Below are 18,738 nucleotides of genomic sequence, written 5' to 3'. Positions count from 1 at the left end.
AGCTGTAAAGCATGCCGCACTGAACGAGGGAGTAGTCATCAGTACGTGTCTGCCAAGCGTTCATAGCGTCTTGGTTCTGTGGGACGGGTGGATCACCTAGCGGTGCTTGTAGGACATAATCTTTCTTGGCAGCTATGAGGATGATCCTCAGGTTTCGGACCCAGTCCGTATAGTTGCTGCCATCGTCTTTCAGCTTGGTTTTCTCTAGGAACGCGTTGAAATTGAATACAACGTTGTCCATTTGATCTACAAGACATATTGTAAAGATTTTAGACTAAGTTCATGATAATTAAGTTCATCTAATCAAATTATTAATGAACTCCCACTCAGATTAGACATCCCTCTAGTCATCTAAGTGTTACACGATCCGAGTCGACTAGGCCGTGTCCGATTAACACGTGAGACGGACTAGTCATCGTCGGTGAACATCTTCATGTTGATCGTATCTTCCATACGACTCGTGTTCGACCTTTCGGTCTCTGTGTTCCGAGGCCATGTCTGTACATGCTAGGCTCGTCAAGTTAACCCTAAGTGTTTTTGCATGTGTAAAACTGTCTTACACCCGTTGTATGTGAACGTAAGGATCTATCACACCCGATTAACACGTGGTGCTTCGAAACGACGAACTGTAGCAACGGTGCACAGTTAGGGGAGAACACTTCTTGAAATTGTTGTAAGGGATCATCTTATTTACTACCGTCGTTCTAAGTAAACAAGATGCAAAACATGATAAACATCACATGCAATCAAATAATAATAGTGACATGATATGGCCAATATCACATAGCTCCTTTGATCTCCATCTTGGGGCTCCATGATCATCCTGTCACCGTCATACTCATCGACATGTAAGTTGTGATTCCTTGTATAATAGCATGAACATCTCATACATCACATATCGATCATTCATCATTCATCACAACTTTGGCCATATCATATCACAAAGCACTTGCTGCAAAAACAAGTTAGACGCCCTCTAATTGTTGTTGCAGGTTTTACGTGGCTGAAGTAGGGTTCTAACAAGAACGTTTTCTTACCTACGTGAAAGCCACAAGGTGATTTGTCAACTTCTATTTACCCTTCATAAGGACCCTATTCATCGAATCTGCTCCAACTAAAGTAGGAGAGACAGACACCCGCCAACCACCTTATGCAACTTGTGCATGTTTGTCGGTGGAACCGGTCTCACGTAAGCATACGTGTAAGGTTGGTCCGGGCCGCTTCATCCCACAATTCCGTTGAAGCAAGATAAGGCTAGTAGCGGCAAGAAAGTTGACAACATCAATGCCCACAACAAATTGTGTTCTACTCGTGCAAGAGAACTACGCATAGACCTAGCTCATGATGCCAGTGTGGGGAACGTTGCAGAAAACAAAATTTTCCTACTCGTTTCACCAAGATCCATCTAGGAGTTCATCTAGCAACGAGTGATCGGATGCATCTACATACCTTTGTAGATCGCGAGCGGAAGCGTTCAAAGAACGGGGATGATGTAGTCGAACACGACGTGAATCAAATCACCGGAGATCCTAGCACCGAACGGACGGTGCCTCCGCGTTCAACACACGTACGGAACGGATGACGTCTCCTCCTTTCTTGATCCAGCAAGGGGGGGAGAGGTTGATGAAGATCCAGCAGCACGACGGCGTGGTGGTGGATGCAGGGCGTCACAGTAGCAGGGCTTCGCCGTGTACTACGAGGGAGAGATGTAACAGGGGAGAGGGAAGCACCAAAGGCTGAGGTATAAAGTCCTCCCTCTCCTCAACTATATATAGGAGGGCCAAGGGGGGGTGCGCCAGCCTAGGAGATCCAATCTCCTAGGTGCGGCGGCCAAGGGGAGGTTTCCCTCCCCCCCAAGGCACCTAGAGGTGCCTTCCACCATTGGGACTCTTCCCTTTTGTGGAAACCTAGGTGCATGGGCTTTTGGGGCTGGTGCCCTTGGCCCATGCAGGCCAAGGCGCACCCCCTACAGCCCATGTGGCCCCCGGGACAGGTGGCCCCACCCGGTGGACCCCCGGGACCCTTCCGGTGGTCCCGGTACAATACCAATAACCCCGAAACTTGTCCCGATGGCCGATACTGCACTTCCTATATATAATTCTTTACCTCCGGACCATTCCGGAACTCCTCGTGACGTCCGGGATCTCATCCGGGACTCCGAACAACATTCGGGTTACTGCATATACATATCTTCATAACCCTAGCATCACCGAACCTTAAGTGTGTAGACCCTACGGGTTCGGGAGACATGCAGACATGACCGGGACGACTCTCCGGTCAATAACCAACAGCGGGATCTGGATACCCATGTTGGCTCCCACATGCTCCATGATGATCTCATCGGATGAACCACGATGTCGAGGATTTAATCAACCCCGTATACAATTCCCTTTGTCAATCGGTATGTTACTTGCCCGAGACTCGATCGTTGATATCCCAATACCTTGTTCAGTCTCGTTACCGGCAAGTCACTTTACTCGTACCGTAATGCATGATCCCGTGATCAACCACTTGGTCACCTTGAGCTCATAATGATGATGCATTACCGAGTGGGCCCAGTGATACCTCTCCGTTATATGGAGTGACAAATCCCAGTCTCGATCCGTGTCAACCCAACAGACACTTTCGGAAATACCTGTAGTGCACCTTTATAGTCACCCAGTTACGTTGTGACGTTTGATACACCCAAAGCACTCTTACGGTATCCGGGAGTTACACGATCTCATGGTCAAAGGAAAAGATACTTGACATTGGAAAAGCTCTAGCAAACGAACTACACGATCTTGTGCTATGCTTAGGATTAGGTCTTGTCCATCACATCATTCTCCTAATGATGTGATCCCGTTATCAATGACATCCAATGTCCATAGCCAGGAAACCATGACTATCTGTTGATCAACGAGCTAGTCAACTAGAGGCTTACTAGGGACATATTATGGTCTATGTATTCACACGTGTATTACGATTTCCGGATAATACAGTTATAGCATGAATAAAGACAATTATCATGATCAAAGAAATATAATAATAATACTTTTATTATTGCCTCTAGGGCATATTTCCAACACCCTGCGGGCCTGCATCCTGGCCCAACTGCAGGTTGGGTTACTAGTCGTATGCAGGCCGCTGTGGCCCAGTAGGTGGGCTTTTTTATTTACTTTTGTCTACTTTTTTTAGTTTTTTTCTTTTCTACTTTATTTATTTTCATTTATTTATTTCTGAATACTTTTTCTTTAGGTACAAAAAATTACAAACTTTCTGTTAGTGCAAGTAGTTTTCAAATTTGAATAGTTTATTTTTTTATTTTGTTTTTGTCTCAACAAAAATTTAGTTTTTTTCTTTTCTACTTTATTTATTTTCATTTATTTAGTTCTGAATATTATTTCTATAGTTACAAAAAATTACAAACTTTCTGTTAGTGCCAGTAGTTTTCAAATTTGAATAGTTTAAATTTGAATTATTTGACGAACTAATTTGTAGACGAAGTGCATCCAGTTTTTGCACATAAAATTTCTTTGCTTTTCAGATACCAAAACACATAAGTACCCTAACTATTACAAAGATTCCCTCCGGTTTGTTCGAAGCAGCACTTTCCAGATATATAAGTCCGGAATGTCACTACAGAAGAAAGTGATGATGGTGAAGCCTATCACATCCCAGAGTGGGATCTTTGGGTGTGAAACTTTTTCTTCGCGTGTGTCCCTTTGCGCCGTAACCATGGACAATCTTCGTCGTTTAACTGGATGCTCGGATCAATATTCACTGTGAATGGAGCAATTTCATCAAATTTTTCATAATCTTCTGACATGTCTGTCTTGTCATCCACTCCCACGATGTTTCTTTTCCCTGAAAGAACTATGTGGCGCTTTGGCTCATTGTATGATGCATTCGCTTCCTTATCTTTTCTTTTTCTCGGCCTGGTAGACATGTCTTTCACATAGAAAACCTGCGCAACATCATTGGCTAGGACGAATGGTTCGTCTGCATACACAAGATTGTTGAGATCCACTGTTGTCATTTCGTACTGCGGGTTTTCCGTTACCCCGACTTGTGTCATATTGACCCATTTGCACCGAAACAAAGGGACCTTCAAACCACCTCCATAGTTAAGTTCCCATATGTCCTCTATGTAACCATAATATGTTTCCTTTTCCATGTTGGTTGTTGCATCAAAGCGGACACCACTGTTTTGGTTGGTGCTCTTCTTATCTTGGGCGATCGTGTAAAATGTATTCCCATTTATCTTGTACCCTTTGAAAGTCATTATATTCGAAGATGGTAACTGGGACAACAAGTACAGGTCATCTTCAATATCGCCATCATGCATGGCACGTGTATGCAACCAACAGGCGAAAGTCCTCGTTTGTTCACGTGTAATCCAGTCGTCAGACTGCCTCAGGTGTTTGGAGTGTAGAAAATTCTTGTGTTCCTCCATATACGGAGCCACCAAGGCGGAATTCTGTAGAACTGTATAGTGTGCTTCAGTGAGAATGCCCGTCCATACATATTATTTGATCCCCTCCTAGCGTGCCTTTTCTATCCAGTCTGCCCTTATGCCGCGATTCAGGAACACCAATCGGCTTAAGGTCGGGAATAAAGTCAATACAAAACTCAATGACCTCCTCATTTTCATGGACATTCGAGATGCTTCCTTCTGGCCTAGCACGGTTATGAACATATTTCTTCAAGACTCCCATGAACCCCTCAAAGGGGAACATATTGTGTAGAAATACAAGACCCAAAACGTTAATCTCTTCGCAAAGGTGAACTAAGACGTGCGTCATGATATTGAAGAAGGATGGCGGGAACACCAACTCGAAACTGACAAGACATTGCACCAAATCATTCTATAACCTTGGTATGATTTCTGGACCGATTACCTTCTGAGAGATTGCATTGAGGAATGCACATAGCTTCACAATGGCTAATCGAACGTTTTCCAGTAGAAGCCCCCTCAATGCAACTAGAAGCAGTTGTGTCATAATCACGTGGCAATCATGAGACTTTGGGTTCTGGAACTTTTTCTTTGCCATATTTGTTATTCCCTTTATATTCGATGAGAAGCCAGACGGTACCTTCATACTGAGCAGGCATTCAAAGAAGATTTTCTTCTCTTCTTTGGAAGAGCGTAGCTGGCATGACCCTGATGTATGCCGTCTTTTCCGTGCATACATTGCTGGTCCTCCCGTGCCTCCGGTGTATCTTTTGTCTTCCCATACACGCCCAAGAAGCCAAGTAGGGTCACACAAAGATTCTTCGTCACGTGCATCATGTCGATTGCGGAGCGGACCTCTAGGTCTTTCCAATAGGGCAGGTCCCAAAATATAGATTTCTTCTTCCACATGGGTGCACGCCCGTAAGCGTCCTTCGGAACAGGTTGTCCGCCAGGACCCTTTCCAAAGATTACCTTCAAATCCTTGACCATATCATGTACATCAGCACCAGTACGGTGGCGAGGATTCGTCAGGTTATCCGCCTCATCTTTGAAATGCTTGCCTTTCTTTCTTACGGGATGTCTGCTCGGAAGAAATTGATGATGTCCCAGGTACACATTCTTCCTACAACTATCCAAATATATACTGTCGGTATCATCCAAACAGGGCGTGTATCCGCGGTATCCCTTGTTTGTCTATCCTTAAAGGTTACTGAGAGCAGGATAACCATTGATGGTCACGAACAGCAATGCCTTTAGGTCAAATACTTCCTGTTTGTGCTCATCCCATGCACGTACACCTTTTCCATTCCACATCTGTAATAGTTCTTCAACTAATGGCCTTAGGTACACATCAATGTCGCTGCCGGGTTGCTTAGGTCCTTGGATGAGCACTGGCATCATAATGAACTTCTGCTTCATGCACAACCAAGGAGTAAGGTTATACAAGCATAGAGTCACAGGCCACGTGCTATGGTTGCTGCTCTGCTCCCCAAAAGGATTAATGCCATCTACGCTTAGACCAAACCATACGTTCCTTTGGTCACCTGCAAACTCCTCCCTGTAGTTTCTCTCTATTTTTCTCCACTGCGACCCGTCAGCGGGTACTCTCAACTTTCCGTCTTTCTTACGGTCTTCTCCGTGCCATCGCATCGCCTTGTCATGCTCTTTGTTTTGGAACAAACGTTTCAACCGTGGTATTATAGGAGCATACCACATCACCTTGGCAGGAATCTTCTTCCTGGGGCGCTCGCCCTCGACATCACCAGGGTCATCGCGGCTGATCTTATAGCACAATGCACCGCATACCGGGCACGCGTTCAAATCCTCGTACTCACCGCGGTAGAGGATGCAGTCATTAGGGTATGCATGTATCTTCTGCACCTCTAACCCTAGAGGGCAGACATCCTTCTTTGCTTCGTACGTACTCTCAGGCAATTCGTTGTCCTTTGGAAGCATATTCTTTATCATTACCAGCAACTTTCCAAATCCCTTGTTAGATACACCATTCTCTGCCTTCCATTGCAGCAATTCCGGTGTGGTGCCCAGCTTTTTCTTGTCACCTTCGCAATTCGGGTACAACAATTTCTTGTGATCCTCTAACATGCGCTGCAACTTCTTCTTCTCCTTTTCGTTTGTGCGGTTTCTCTTTGCATCGGCAATGGCCCGACCTTGATCATCAGCGGACTCATCTGATGCCTCTTCTTCAGCTTCTTCCCGCATGGCCGGCTCAGCTTCTTCCCCCATTGTTGTATCATCGTATTCAGGAAACCCATGGCCAGGACAGCTATCGTCGTCCTCTGCTTCTTCATTGTCTTCCATCATAACCCCTCTTTCTCCGTGCTTGGTCCAAACATTATAGTGGGGCATGAAACCGGACTCAAACAAGTGGACGTGAATGGTTCTTGAGTTAGAGTAATTGTGATCATTCTTACAACCAACACATGGACAAGACATAAAACCATCCGCCCGCTTGTTTTCCTGAGCCGCAATCAGAAAAGTATGCACGCCATCAACGGACTGGGGAGAGCATCGGTCATCGTACATCCATTGCCGGCGCATCTTCATTACACACCACCGAATAGACCAAATTAATACAAGTTCATACATAAAGTTCATACAACACTTAAATGCAACATACAAATAACTCTATAGCTAAAGCATTTAAATGCAATAACAAATGCGATCAAGATCGTAACTAAAGTAACAATTGATCCAACAGCATAATAATACCAAGCCACACTATCAATGGCATATTTTCTAATCTTTCTAATCTTCAACCGCATTTTCTCCATCTTGATCTTGTGATCATCGACGACATCGGCAACATGCAACTCCAATTCCATCTTCTCCCCCTTAATTCTTTTCAATTTTTCTTTCAATTACTCGTTTTCTCTTTCAACTAAATTTAACTCTCGACAATAGCATCGGTTGGAATTTCCGGTTCACATACCTCCTAGATAAAAATATCTATGTCAACTTGATGGGCACAATTTGTCATAAATACGAAATGCAACAAATAGTTTAAAAAAAGAATATACCACATCCGAATCATAACACGGACGAGGGCCGACGGGGACGGATATCAAAACCATGACACTATGTATAACAAACATGTACGGGTAAGATAATTATACAAGTAACTATATATCTAAATCACAGAAACATGATATTTTTCTATATAAAAAAGATAAGAACAAGAGGCTCACCACAAGGTGGTGCCGGCGGCGGGTCGGTGCGGATGATCGATGATGGTTACGACGGAGACGGGAAGGCACTAAGTAAACCACACCTACATATGCAAACTAAGAGTTATTTTAAGCTCAAATTGCATATAAATCAAATAAACGACCACATATAATTCCTCCCAAATTACTAAAACCCACAAATTAATCACTATATAAAGCATTGCAAGAGTTAATCTAGCAATGAGAGATGAAAGGACAAAGTTGCTAACCTTTGTGATCACTTGAATGGATGGGGGCCTTCAAATCTTGACAAAATTTGGGCAAAATGTGTGATGAGCTCGAGGGTAAGAGAGGAAGAACAGAGAGGAGGAGAGGGGAAAGGGGGGGAGAACAGATCGAGCTGGACGAAGGGTGTATATGTAGGATGACCTATAGGACCGGTTCGTGGTAAGAACCGGTACTAAAGGTGCTGGACGGGCCCCAGTCTGACAACATCCTGCCACCACTCTCTTTAGTACTGGTTCGTGGGACGAACCGGTGCTAAAGGTTCCGCACGAACCGGTACTAAAGAGAGCGGCCCACCTAGCCGTTGGAACCGGCACTAATGTTCACATTAGTGTTGGCTCAATTTCAAACCGGGACTAATGAGCTGCACATTAGACCCTTTTTCTACTAGTGCCTCCGGCCGCCTGCCGGGGGGGGGGGGGGACTCGGGAGGGACTCATTTAAAAATGAGAGAGATTTTCACTTCCTGGCCTCTGCACCAACTAAGGATGCATACGACCATTTTAGTATGAGTAACAAGATAAACTTGATCCTCAAACTTTTTTAAATGAGTATCAAGATATTTCTAGATGAGTGATTCCACCACACACCAAGCTTGATCCTTAATAAATGGAAAAAAACCCCGTGCATCACCTGTCAATTCTGGTAATTGAATTCGGGTCGTTCGGCTGCACGACCGCATACCCAACAACTGAGCCAAGGCTCTCTCTGCAAAAAATGGAGATATTTTCACTTCCCAACCTCTGCACCAACTAAGATGCATATGGTCATTTTAGTACGAGTACCAAGATAAACATGACCCTCAAAATTTTTAAATGAGTATCCAGGTATTTCTTGATGCGTGGTTCCACCACACACTAAGCTTGGTCCTTAATAAATGGGGGAAATCCCATGTGTCAATTCTGGGAATTGAAGTCGGGTTGTTAGGCTGCACAACCGCATACCAAACGACTGAGTCAAGGCTCTCTCTGCAAAAAAAGGGAGAGATTTTCATTTTTCGGCCTCTGCACCAACTAAGGATGCATACAACCATTTTAGCATGAGTACCAAGATAAATTTGATCCTCGGAATTTTTAAAATGAGTATCAAGATATTTCTTAATGAGTGGTTTCACCACACACCAAGCTTAATCCTCAATACATGAGGGAAAACCCCTGCGTATCACCTGTTAATTCTGGGAGTTAAACTCGGGCCGTTAGACTGCACAACCGCATATCCAACCACCGAGCCAAAGCTCTACTCTTATAGATATTAGCCTCTGAGCCAGACCCACTGGAGGCGCTCAATTTAGCCATCTCCAGCGATCCAGGCTCAGGTGAAGCAAAAGAGCGCACGTGGGTGGCTCTAGCAATGCAACCTCGTGCGGCCAGATATGTGGTGTACTTGAGGTTGCACGTGGTTTGTTGGTTTAACTCGTAATCTCGCCCACTTATTAGTCACTTCTAATGTGCACAACGGTGTTTCGATACAAGATAAGGTTTACAAAAAAGAAGCACATCGACGTCGTTCCATTCAGGTGATCGACTCATAGTTTTGTTCATCAAATGTCTAATTTTGTGTTCATGTTTGGAGCTATATTGTATGAATTTTGCCAAAGTCATCTTGCAGTTTCACATGTCTTTCTTCTTGTACTTTTTCTGTTTCAACGACCGTAGACAAGTGGATTTATATTTCATTCCTCTCGGCCTGCTCTTAGGAGTCCTGCTGCACTAGCGTCACTGTCGGTGTCGTTCCTCTCAGCCTCCTCTCCTGTGTCCTCCTACACTGACGACACCGTCGGCATTGCTTCTCCCGGCCTCTCTCCCACGTCTTACTACACTGGCACCGTCGCCGACGTCGTTCCTTCTGCATCCTCTTCCGCGTCCTACTACACTAGCATTGCAGACGACGTAGTTTCTTCGGCCCCCCTCTCCCACATCCTACTACATAACCGCCGATGTCTGCGTTGTGGCCTCCTCTTCCGCGTCCTACTACACTGACGCCGCCATGGCATGCGCACTGTATTTATCCTCACCGTCCTATGCCTTGGCGCCCTCCTTCTCGTCCCTTCTCATGGTTTTTCCCTATGGTGACAACGCTAGCAAGTGGTTCGCCATGCTGTCAATGGGATCGCTTGCCGTGACTCCGTTCTCATCGTGTCGGATGTGGTGCCGTGACCGTCGTCCATGATAGTTATCGAGGCACTCTAGTATAAATTCATGTGTCATGTGTAGCTGTTAACTCTTAACCATGTTCAATGTATACAATCAAACACCGCGTAGTGCATCAAGCCCTACCAATGTAGGCCACCAAACGCAAGACAAAAATTGCTTCCTAAATGCAGCCGACCTATTTGCAGCCTACCAAATGATGTGCACAACATAATTTTTACCCTGCATCTGCTTAGTCAGGCCCAATTGAGACAAGTATGCAAAGTAAAAAACAATGGAGGCAATGGAACACCCTCTTGATGTATGGATGGATTAAAGCATAATATAAAACAAGGAGAGACAACACCTCCAAGAGGGCAAGGAATTATAAGTTGCCACACACCACCAGCTTGGAGATCACGTCTTTCCCGATACACAATACAACTTGGCATACCAGTCAAACCATAATATATTTCTCGATACACAATACATGGACCATGAAGATTCGATTATTACAACAATGCGAGGCATAGGCAGGCACATCTCGTGTGGCAACTCATGTACCTTATTTATCGAATAGTATCTCATGGCCTAGGATAGTAGCAGAAAAACAAACTACAAAGGCTGAACATAATCTCATCTCAACTCCTCAGATAGTTGAGAAGTTCAAGAGGAGGCAATATGTGTATATAAGGGCTTAATTATATATAAAATTAAGCTCCTGATACAACTTTGTTATTCCCAACTACGATATGGTTCATCCCAGATACAACATTGTTGCTCCCAGATACGACATTGTTACTCCCAGATACGACATGGTTGATCCCAGATACGCCATTGTTGAACCCAGATACGACACTGCTACTCCCAGTTACACCATGCCTGCTCCCAGATACAACATGCTTGCTCCCAGATACGACGTGGTTGTTCCCGGATACGGTGTTGTGATTCCCATATACCGCATGGTTGTTCCCAGATACGGTGTTTTCATCCCCAAATATGACAGTATTGTCGTTTCCGGATACAACATTGTTTCTCCCGGATCTCACAACATTGTTGGTCCCTGTTATGACATTTGGGAGCTCGTTAAGTCGTCGTCCCAGTGTGCTTCTATTATGCTTCACATACAATGGCATGTTAGTGAAAGTCATGCCCTCTGAATGCCCAGCGGTGGCGAGGCCCTTTAGTCGTGCCAAACTCTTAGGTACCTCGCCAACCAATGAATTATTTGAGAGATCCAAGTAGGAAAGGTGGTGCAGCTCACCAATCCACGATGGAATGGTGCCGACCAATTGGTTGCGAGACAAATCAAGCACCTCCATTTTCTTGCATTGAGACAACCATTCCGGAACCCTGCCCTTGAGAGCACAATCACCAAGGGCCAGCACCTCGAGGCTCTTGAACCCACCAATAATACTATCGCCGGGTAGCTCTTCACCACCAAAATTCTTGGTGAGAATCAACGTGGCGAGGTTCTGGCACCCATGCAACACGGTGAGCACCCCTGAGATGTTGTGAAAGTTGTTGGAGCCGAGGTCGAGTTCCTCGAGCTGCGCAAGGCCTGCAAGTGAGGTTCCTGGGATGGCCCCCTCGAGGCCTCGCCCGGGGAGGCGTAGTGCCGTGACACGGCCGTTGGCGGCGTCACAACCCACGCCTTCCCAGCTGCAGCATGCGGCGCCGGACCACGTGGCACGGAGGAGGACATCCCGACCATTGAGGCTCCCGGCAAAGTCCAGCAGCGCACGGAGGTCGCCGGGGTGGCACGAATTCGCGCGCGCCTCGGGCAAGAGAACTGCCAAAAGGAGGAAGAACATCAGGTAACATTTGGCTATGGGATTCATTCTGCTCGAGTGATTGGCAAGTGCTCTTGGTGTACAAACTACTTGGGTGATACATGGTGTCTTATAGTGTGTGGCTTGCAACTTGCAAGTGGTAGTGAGTGGCCAGGCCACGTACTACAAGTAAGTGGCTGATCCACTGAAATTCGTGGGTGGCAATTTATCGGTGGTTTATATTTTACTTGTCGTGGCCCATTCATGCTTGTCTCTTCGTATCCTAAGCTGGCCAACTACGTACTGACGCAAGGATTTGTCTTTCTATTTACACCATCTTTGTCTAAGCTAGCGTCTCACATTTCTATTCACGTTGAAACAAATAAAACGCGACAGATGATGAATAGATCGAAAGTTTCTAGAAAAAACTAAGGCGTTGTGACCTGTGGATCCGAGTTGTCAGATAACCCTTAACGTATTAGTTTAAATTAATAAAGTCAACAAATTGAACTAAACGTAGACTAAATATTAAAGGCGTGTTTGGCAGCCGTATCAGCCAGCCCTGGCTTAGCTCAGCCTGGCTCAATGGGGCTGATTGAGCAAATGCAGGCTGTTATGCAACATCTGCACATTGTTTGGTTACCCGTATCTAGTTCTTTCGCATTAGGGAATGACTTAGCGTACGGTGTTTGGTTGTATACGCGGGATATGATTAAGAGCTAACACTTATAGTTAACACACACTGTGCCTCGCAACTGCATTGGACGGTGACCGCGGCACCGCGTCTGACACGATGAGCACGGAGTCTCGGGCGAGGGTTCTTGTCGGCGCCACGGCGAACTAGTTGCTAGTGTCGCCGCCGAAGAAGTCCATGCGGAGGAGCACTGGGGCAGAGGATGGGGGAGGAGAAATGCAATGCGTGTGGGACCATGGCGATTGCGGTGGACAGTGGTCGTGGCGCCGCATCCGACACGACATGCACGGAGTCGTGTGCAAGAGACCCCGTCGGCGCTGCGGCGAACTAGTTGCTAGCCTCGTCGCCGCAGAGAAAGTCTCCACGAAGATACTGTACAGAGGAGGAGAAATGCAGTGCTCGTGCCATGGCAGCGTCAGTGCAATAGGACGAGAGGGAGGAGGCTCAGATGACAGATGCCGGTGACAACTCCAGTGTAGTAGGATGTGGGCAAGGAGGTCAAGAGGAACGGCGCCGGCGTCGAATGGGACGAACATGAGGGCTCTGAGACAGAGGACGAAGGAGAAGAAATACATGGTGCGCGTAATTATGGCGTCAGTGCAGTAGGATCGACAAAACGGAAAACTTACAACACGAATGTCGTAAGGAACTGCGAGATTAGGCTGTTGGGCAAAGAAAATTCCAAACGGTCGATTGTAGGCGACAAATCTAACAAAATTCGTCAAAAATAGCTTCAAATATAAACAGAAAATAGAGCATTTACGGTCGACGAAATTACGAACTGGTCACCTGAATGGAACCGTAACAATGATGTGCATCTTTTTCGTGTAGAGCTTATATCCAATCGAAGCACCGTTGTGTAGATTAGAGAGGAGAAGAAAGAAAGGAGATTAAGCATGAGGTTAGTAGAGGAGGAAGAAGAAGCACCTAGAAAGCTCGCATCCCCCGTCTCTTCTCGTGCAAGGGAGGGGCCACTCGCTGTGCATAGCTCGGGCCTGGCTCACGAGAAACTATCGATTCGAACGTAGCTCGCGGGCCTGACTCAAGGATGCTTTAAAGTTCATGCCGTGCAGGTGACCGAACGGGCCGTTTTAATCCCGCGCGGGCCTGGTTGGCCCAAATGCGGGCAACCAAACGCGCCCTAATTAGCTAGGTTGCATCTATTACACAGCATATTAGATTTTTTTAAACCAACTTTGTCCAAGCGCTCTCACCTTCTTTCAAATAACTATTAAAGTGCGATAGATGATGAATAGATTAAAAGTTTTAAAAAAAACAATAGCATCTCCAACGCGGATCCCTAAAACCGACACTGCATTTGCCTGCGGACTGCGGACGTATCCGCGGACAGTGATACGGCAGCCGGCCATCCAACTGTGTCCACATGCATTTCAAACCAAATTTGAACAAAGCGGATTATTTTCTTGCAAACACGACGGAATTCACTTCAAGTTCCGACATAATTTTATAAAACAGATAGTATTTCTTCCGTTCAACTAAAACCTATAAAAACACCCTGCACTAGCTGTAGCGGACAGCGACCTTGTACGCGTGGCCGGGATGGATGGCAGCATTTCTATCGTTGTTTGTGCCGTTGTCGTCGTCATCGTCATCTGAGTGGTCCTTCCAACGGCGAAAAGGCGCGGTAGCCCTTCCGGCCGCCGACTAGCGCTCATGGAGGAGACGCTCTGCTTCCTCCTATGATGTGTGCAAGGCCGCCGCGGTCAACGCCGACCCTGCCTGGGGAACCTTGCCCTTGCCGCTGCTGTTGGCGGCGGCAACAGTCTCGTTAAGAGATCACTCCTTACCGATCTTCGCGAGCTCCCCGTTGAGGCGGCGGAGCCCCGGCGCGGACGTTTCGCTGGCCCAGGCTTTATGAGACACCAAAGTTTTAAACCTGGGGTTTGGGGTACCACTAGCCTCCTAACGCCTCCTAACAGTCAGCCGACTGAAATTTATGGGTGGCAACTCCTCTTTTTCATATTATATTTTACTTGTCGTGGACATGCATTAGTGCAAATGCTTGTCCTTTTTTTAGGGATAATACTTGGTGACACATCTTAAGAGATCTTAAGCTAGCCCACTAATGCAAGGATTTTTCTGTCTTGCACCAACTAATTAATTCTACCAAGTCTCTTACTAATTAATTACAAACTGGTTAATTAGTTGGCCTTCTTTAGTGGGAATATAATTGTTAGTACTGTATCATGCAGTGCCAACTAGCAACTAAGCATGAGGCTGACATGACATATCATTAAATCAAGAGAGGGACACTTGTATAATAATATGGTGCCATACCATAACATGTAAATTGAGAAAACATAGTGTCAAATATATCTTGTCCACAACTTATTAGGATTCTACAAATACTAGTAAATTGTGCGTGCTTTGCACGTCATTTAAATATATATAAAGAACATGGGAAAATACATTTGAAATATGTATTTCCTTTCCTAGAATCGTATTGGACAAGATCCAACTTGGTTCTTACCTCTGTAGAATCCAGATTGTTCTGGTCCCTTTTTATTAGAGTATTAGATGAGCATGTGGATAGATGCTTTTAGAACACATGAGATGGTAGGCCTGGGGGTTCAATTAGAAGGCCACGTGGCAAAATCCTATGAGTTGAAAACTTTATCAGACGGATGATAATGCTCGGATTTGCCATCTCTTGACTGTTGAATGGGCATATCCAATGACTACTATTTGAAGCTATTGGCACACTATATAGTGGTGTGGTCAGAAATAATTTCCTACCATGGTGGTAGCTACACATGGCCCCAATTTTTATCTCTAATTATTTTGTTAAATTATTTTGGACCATGAAAAATTAACTCTATAACAAAAATATCGTGACTTTGGACCAGCCAGGCAAGCAAAAAAGCAGTTTTGCAAAAAAAAAGGCAAGCAAAAAGACCGAGAGAAGTAAGAAAGGGCCCTTTCTACACAATGAAAAGACACTTGTTTCAAAAATGTAATAAAAATACAAAGAGAAGTGAGAAAAAAATCATTTCTAGACAACAAAAATGCACTTGTGCCAATGCCATAAGAAACCTGACACCTCATATATCAAAAAACGAACTTATGCCAAATTGTGTGTAGCTGCCACCATGTGTGCGTAGCTACCACCATGCATAAGAAATCACCTCTCGTATAGTGGTATAGATTAAATAAGATACTCACTTTATGAAATTATGCTTTGTGAAGGTTGTATCACTGACTACTATCGTACGGATGATACTAGTTTATAATACCACTCACTACACTGTGCATAATATTCAATATTATTCATTCTTGAATTTGTTTTTTCTTCATACCTAGTAGATAAATTTGTGATTTATCTTGTAATTCACCATGTCTATAGAAAGGCATCTCTTCCACATACTGTATTTTCTTGAGAATTTTTTAGAACTTCAAAAGATAGTTTCAACGTGGTTTTCACCCGTTTGCACGTAATATTCTCTCGGCGTGGCGGTGGTGTTATACTTAACAATTTGCATCTGATCAAACGAGGACATATACAGGATATCCCCCTTAACAGGGTATCCTCCTCTTTTGTTGCCTTATGCATGTAATGTTGTTTTCCAGCTTGAGGGCGTGATCCAGACTCATGGGCGGTCAAGAAAACTATTTGGAACAACACTTTCCAGTGTTGCAGCAGTGCGGTTTCCAGTGTTGCAGTAGCACCACCGCCAAATTGTTCCAAACAGTTTTGCGGCACCACCATTCATCTTGTCAAGGCCGGCCGATCCTAACGCTACACACATGCCCCTTACTGTTGAAGACGGCCACACAGTTGTCGTTGGTGCAGTGCACGATGAGACAGGCGTGGCTCCGACCTACTGTTTGTGGCTGCTGCTGCGGAGGCATCATTTGTCCACAACGGCTCCGAAGCTCATACAATGGATGGATGGATGGAGATTGATTTGTTGGGAGTTTTATCTACTTATTGTTTACTACGTAAATACTTGTGAGAAGAAAAATGATGGACAGCGTGTAGTGTAGTGCATGGCATGAAACGATAGAGGTATGTATGGCAGGTCGGCATGGATTTGCAGCAAAGCATAACCCAGGGAAAAGGACATGTAAGAGCGAAGGGACACATCTTGTTTTCCTTTTACATACATACATACATACATACATACATACATGCATACATGAGTTTAATTTGGATATGTCATTCAAGCTATTAAAATTCTTGATACATCAGTTTTGCTCCGAGTATATGAGTCTCTTTATTTATTCTTTGTCATGCATGCAAGTACATCTTGTGTCAACATGGATGGGCGAACGCTGCAGCACACACTTATGCTATGATGTGTACATCCATTAACCTCAGGTTACGACTTTGTTGTGCCCAGTTACGAAATGGTTCTTCCCGGACACGGTATTATGGCTCCCAGATACAACATTTTTACTACCAGATACGATATTTTTGCTCCCACCTACGTCATTGTGAGTCCCGGATACAATATTGTGTTTCCCAATCACGACATGGTAGCTCCCAGATGCGGCATGGTTGCTCCCAGATACGACATGATTATCTCCAGTTACGACATGGTTATTCCCATATACGACCTGGTTGCTCCCAGATACGGCGTTGTCATTCCCAAATATTAGTGTTGTCGTTCCCAGCCAGAACGTTGTTGCTACCAGATCTAACAATGTTGTTGGTCCCAGCTATGACATTTGGGGCATGCTTATGTTGTAGGCAATGTCTACTTCTTCCGCTACGTTTCAGATACAATGACATGTTAGTGAAATCATTGTCCGGTGAACATCTAGTAGTGTTGAGGCCCTTAGAACTCTTGGGTACCTCGCCAACCAATGTATTGTTGGAGAGATCCAAGTAGCAAAGGTGGTCAAGCCTACCAATCCATGAGGGGACAGTGCCGACCAATTAGTTACGGGACGGGTCAAGCACCTCCATTTTCTTGCATTGAGACAACCATTTCGAAACCCTGCCCCTAAGAGCAGAATCACCAAGGTCCAGAACCACGAGGCTCTTGAAGCCACCAATAAAACCATCGTCGGGTAGCTCCTTCCCGCCGAAATTCCTAGTGAGGATCAGCGTGGTGAGGTTCTGGCACCCATGCAACATGGTGATTGCCCCTGAGATGTTGTGCAAGCCGTTGTAGCCGAGGTCAAGCTCCTCCAGCCGTGCAAGGCCCGCGAGGGAGGCACCTGGGATGGGCCCCACAAGGCCGCGCCCAGGGAGGCGCAGCGCCGTGACGCGGCCAGTGGCACCGTCACAGCCCACGCCATCCCACCCACAACACATGGCGCCGGACCATGCGGCGCAGAGGAGGACTCCACCCCAACTGAGGTTCCCGGCGAAGCCCTGCAGCGCGTCAGGGTGGCACGAAGCCGCACGCGCCTCGGGCAAGAGAAGTGGCAAGAGGAGGAAGAGCAGAAGGCGGCATTTAGCCATGGGATTCATTCAGGACGAGTGAGTGATTTTCCTTGATGTTGCATGGTTATTTATAGTAATATGTACGGTTTTTTTTTTGCGGGATAACAACATGTACGTTGTGGCAAGTAGTAGCAGAGTGAGTGGCCACCGTACGCCACGTACACCAAATTTTGATTTGATTTGGTTTTGGTGCTAGAGTGATCTTTCACTTTATTTCCCATCAAGGAAAAAAACGTATACTTTACCTGTCGACAAAGAGCACCTGGGTTGTAGTGCTCATGCTTCTTGTATTGTTTCTTTCTTTTGCATTGTTGGGATAAAATAAAATAATGCTTGTCGACACTAGCTTGTCAAACAAACTTTGTGGAAGCGCCTTGTTTTTAATTCGCCTCCTTAATTGCAACACAAGCTTGCTACTCTATATATCTATATGCCATTATGCTAGTTTTTTTTAGAAAAGGAGGACGACCCCCGGCCTCTGCATCTGGACGATGCATACGGCCACTTTATTAATTATTGACACAAGACCATACAGAGTCATACAACAATAAGTCTAAAGCCACCAAACTAAGCAACAACTATCGATATCCCTATCCAGTTGATGTAGGGGCGCTGAAAGTCTGGGCCTCATACCAAACAGACCACGCAGCCAAACCTAACCATCTAAAGACTTGAGGTCCCACCTAGGACGCCTGCCGGGTATGGGCACCCACCAGTCCGACGTGCTTCTCAACCAGGACCCCTGCCGGGTATGAGGCCGCCGCAGCCACCTGCCACGAACCCATCTTCAGAGCTGTACTGGTGTATCAACCTTGCCCGGTCCAA

The 18,738-nt window shown here is 45.6% G+C and overlaps 1 protein-coding gene and 1 pseudogene across 1 annotated transcript; both read right to left on the bottom strand.

Moving 5' to 3' along the window:
* Positions 1-10,485: 10,485 nt before the first annotated feature.
* On the bottom strand, positions 10,486-11,902 carry LOC125553318 (phytosulfokine receptor 2-like). The gene has a single exon (XM_048717126.1). The coding sequence runs from the start codon at positions 11,873-11,875 to the stop codon at positions 10,748-10,750; it is 1,128 nt and encodes a 375-aa protein (XP_048573083.1). The 5' UTR covers positions 11,876-11,902; the 3' UTR covers positions 10,486-10,747.
* A 4,933-nt stretch (positions 11,903-16,835) lies between these two features.
* LOC125553317 lies at positions 16,836-17,931 on the bottom strand (annotated as a pseudogene).
* Positions 17,932-18,738: the final 807 nt, after the last annotated feature.

Source organism: Triticum urartu, chromosome 4 (genome assembly GCF_003073215.2).
Source record: "Triticum urartu cultivar G1812 chromosome 4, Tu2.1, whole genome shotgun sequence".
In the NCBI taxonomy this organism is placed as follows: domain Eukaryota; kingdom Viridiplantae; phylum Streptophyta; class Magnoliopsida; order Poales; family Poaceae; genus Triticum; species Triticum urartu.
Note: the sequence above shows the minus strand (reverse complement) of the source record. Positions and strands in the feature narration are given on the sequence as shown.

Excerpts from the sequence above, each read along its gene's own strand:
- LOC125553318 (XM_048717126.1), bottom strand. The coding sequence starts at position 11,875 with ATGAATCCCATAGCCAAATGTTACCTGATGTTCTTCCTCCTTTTGGCA.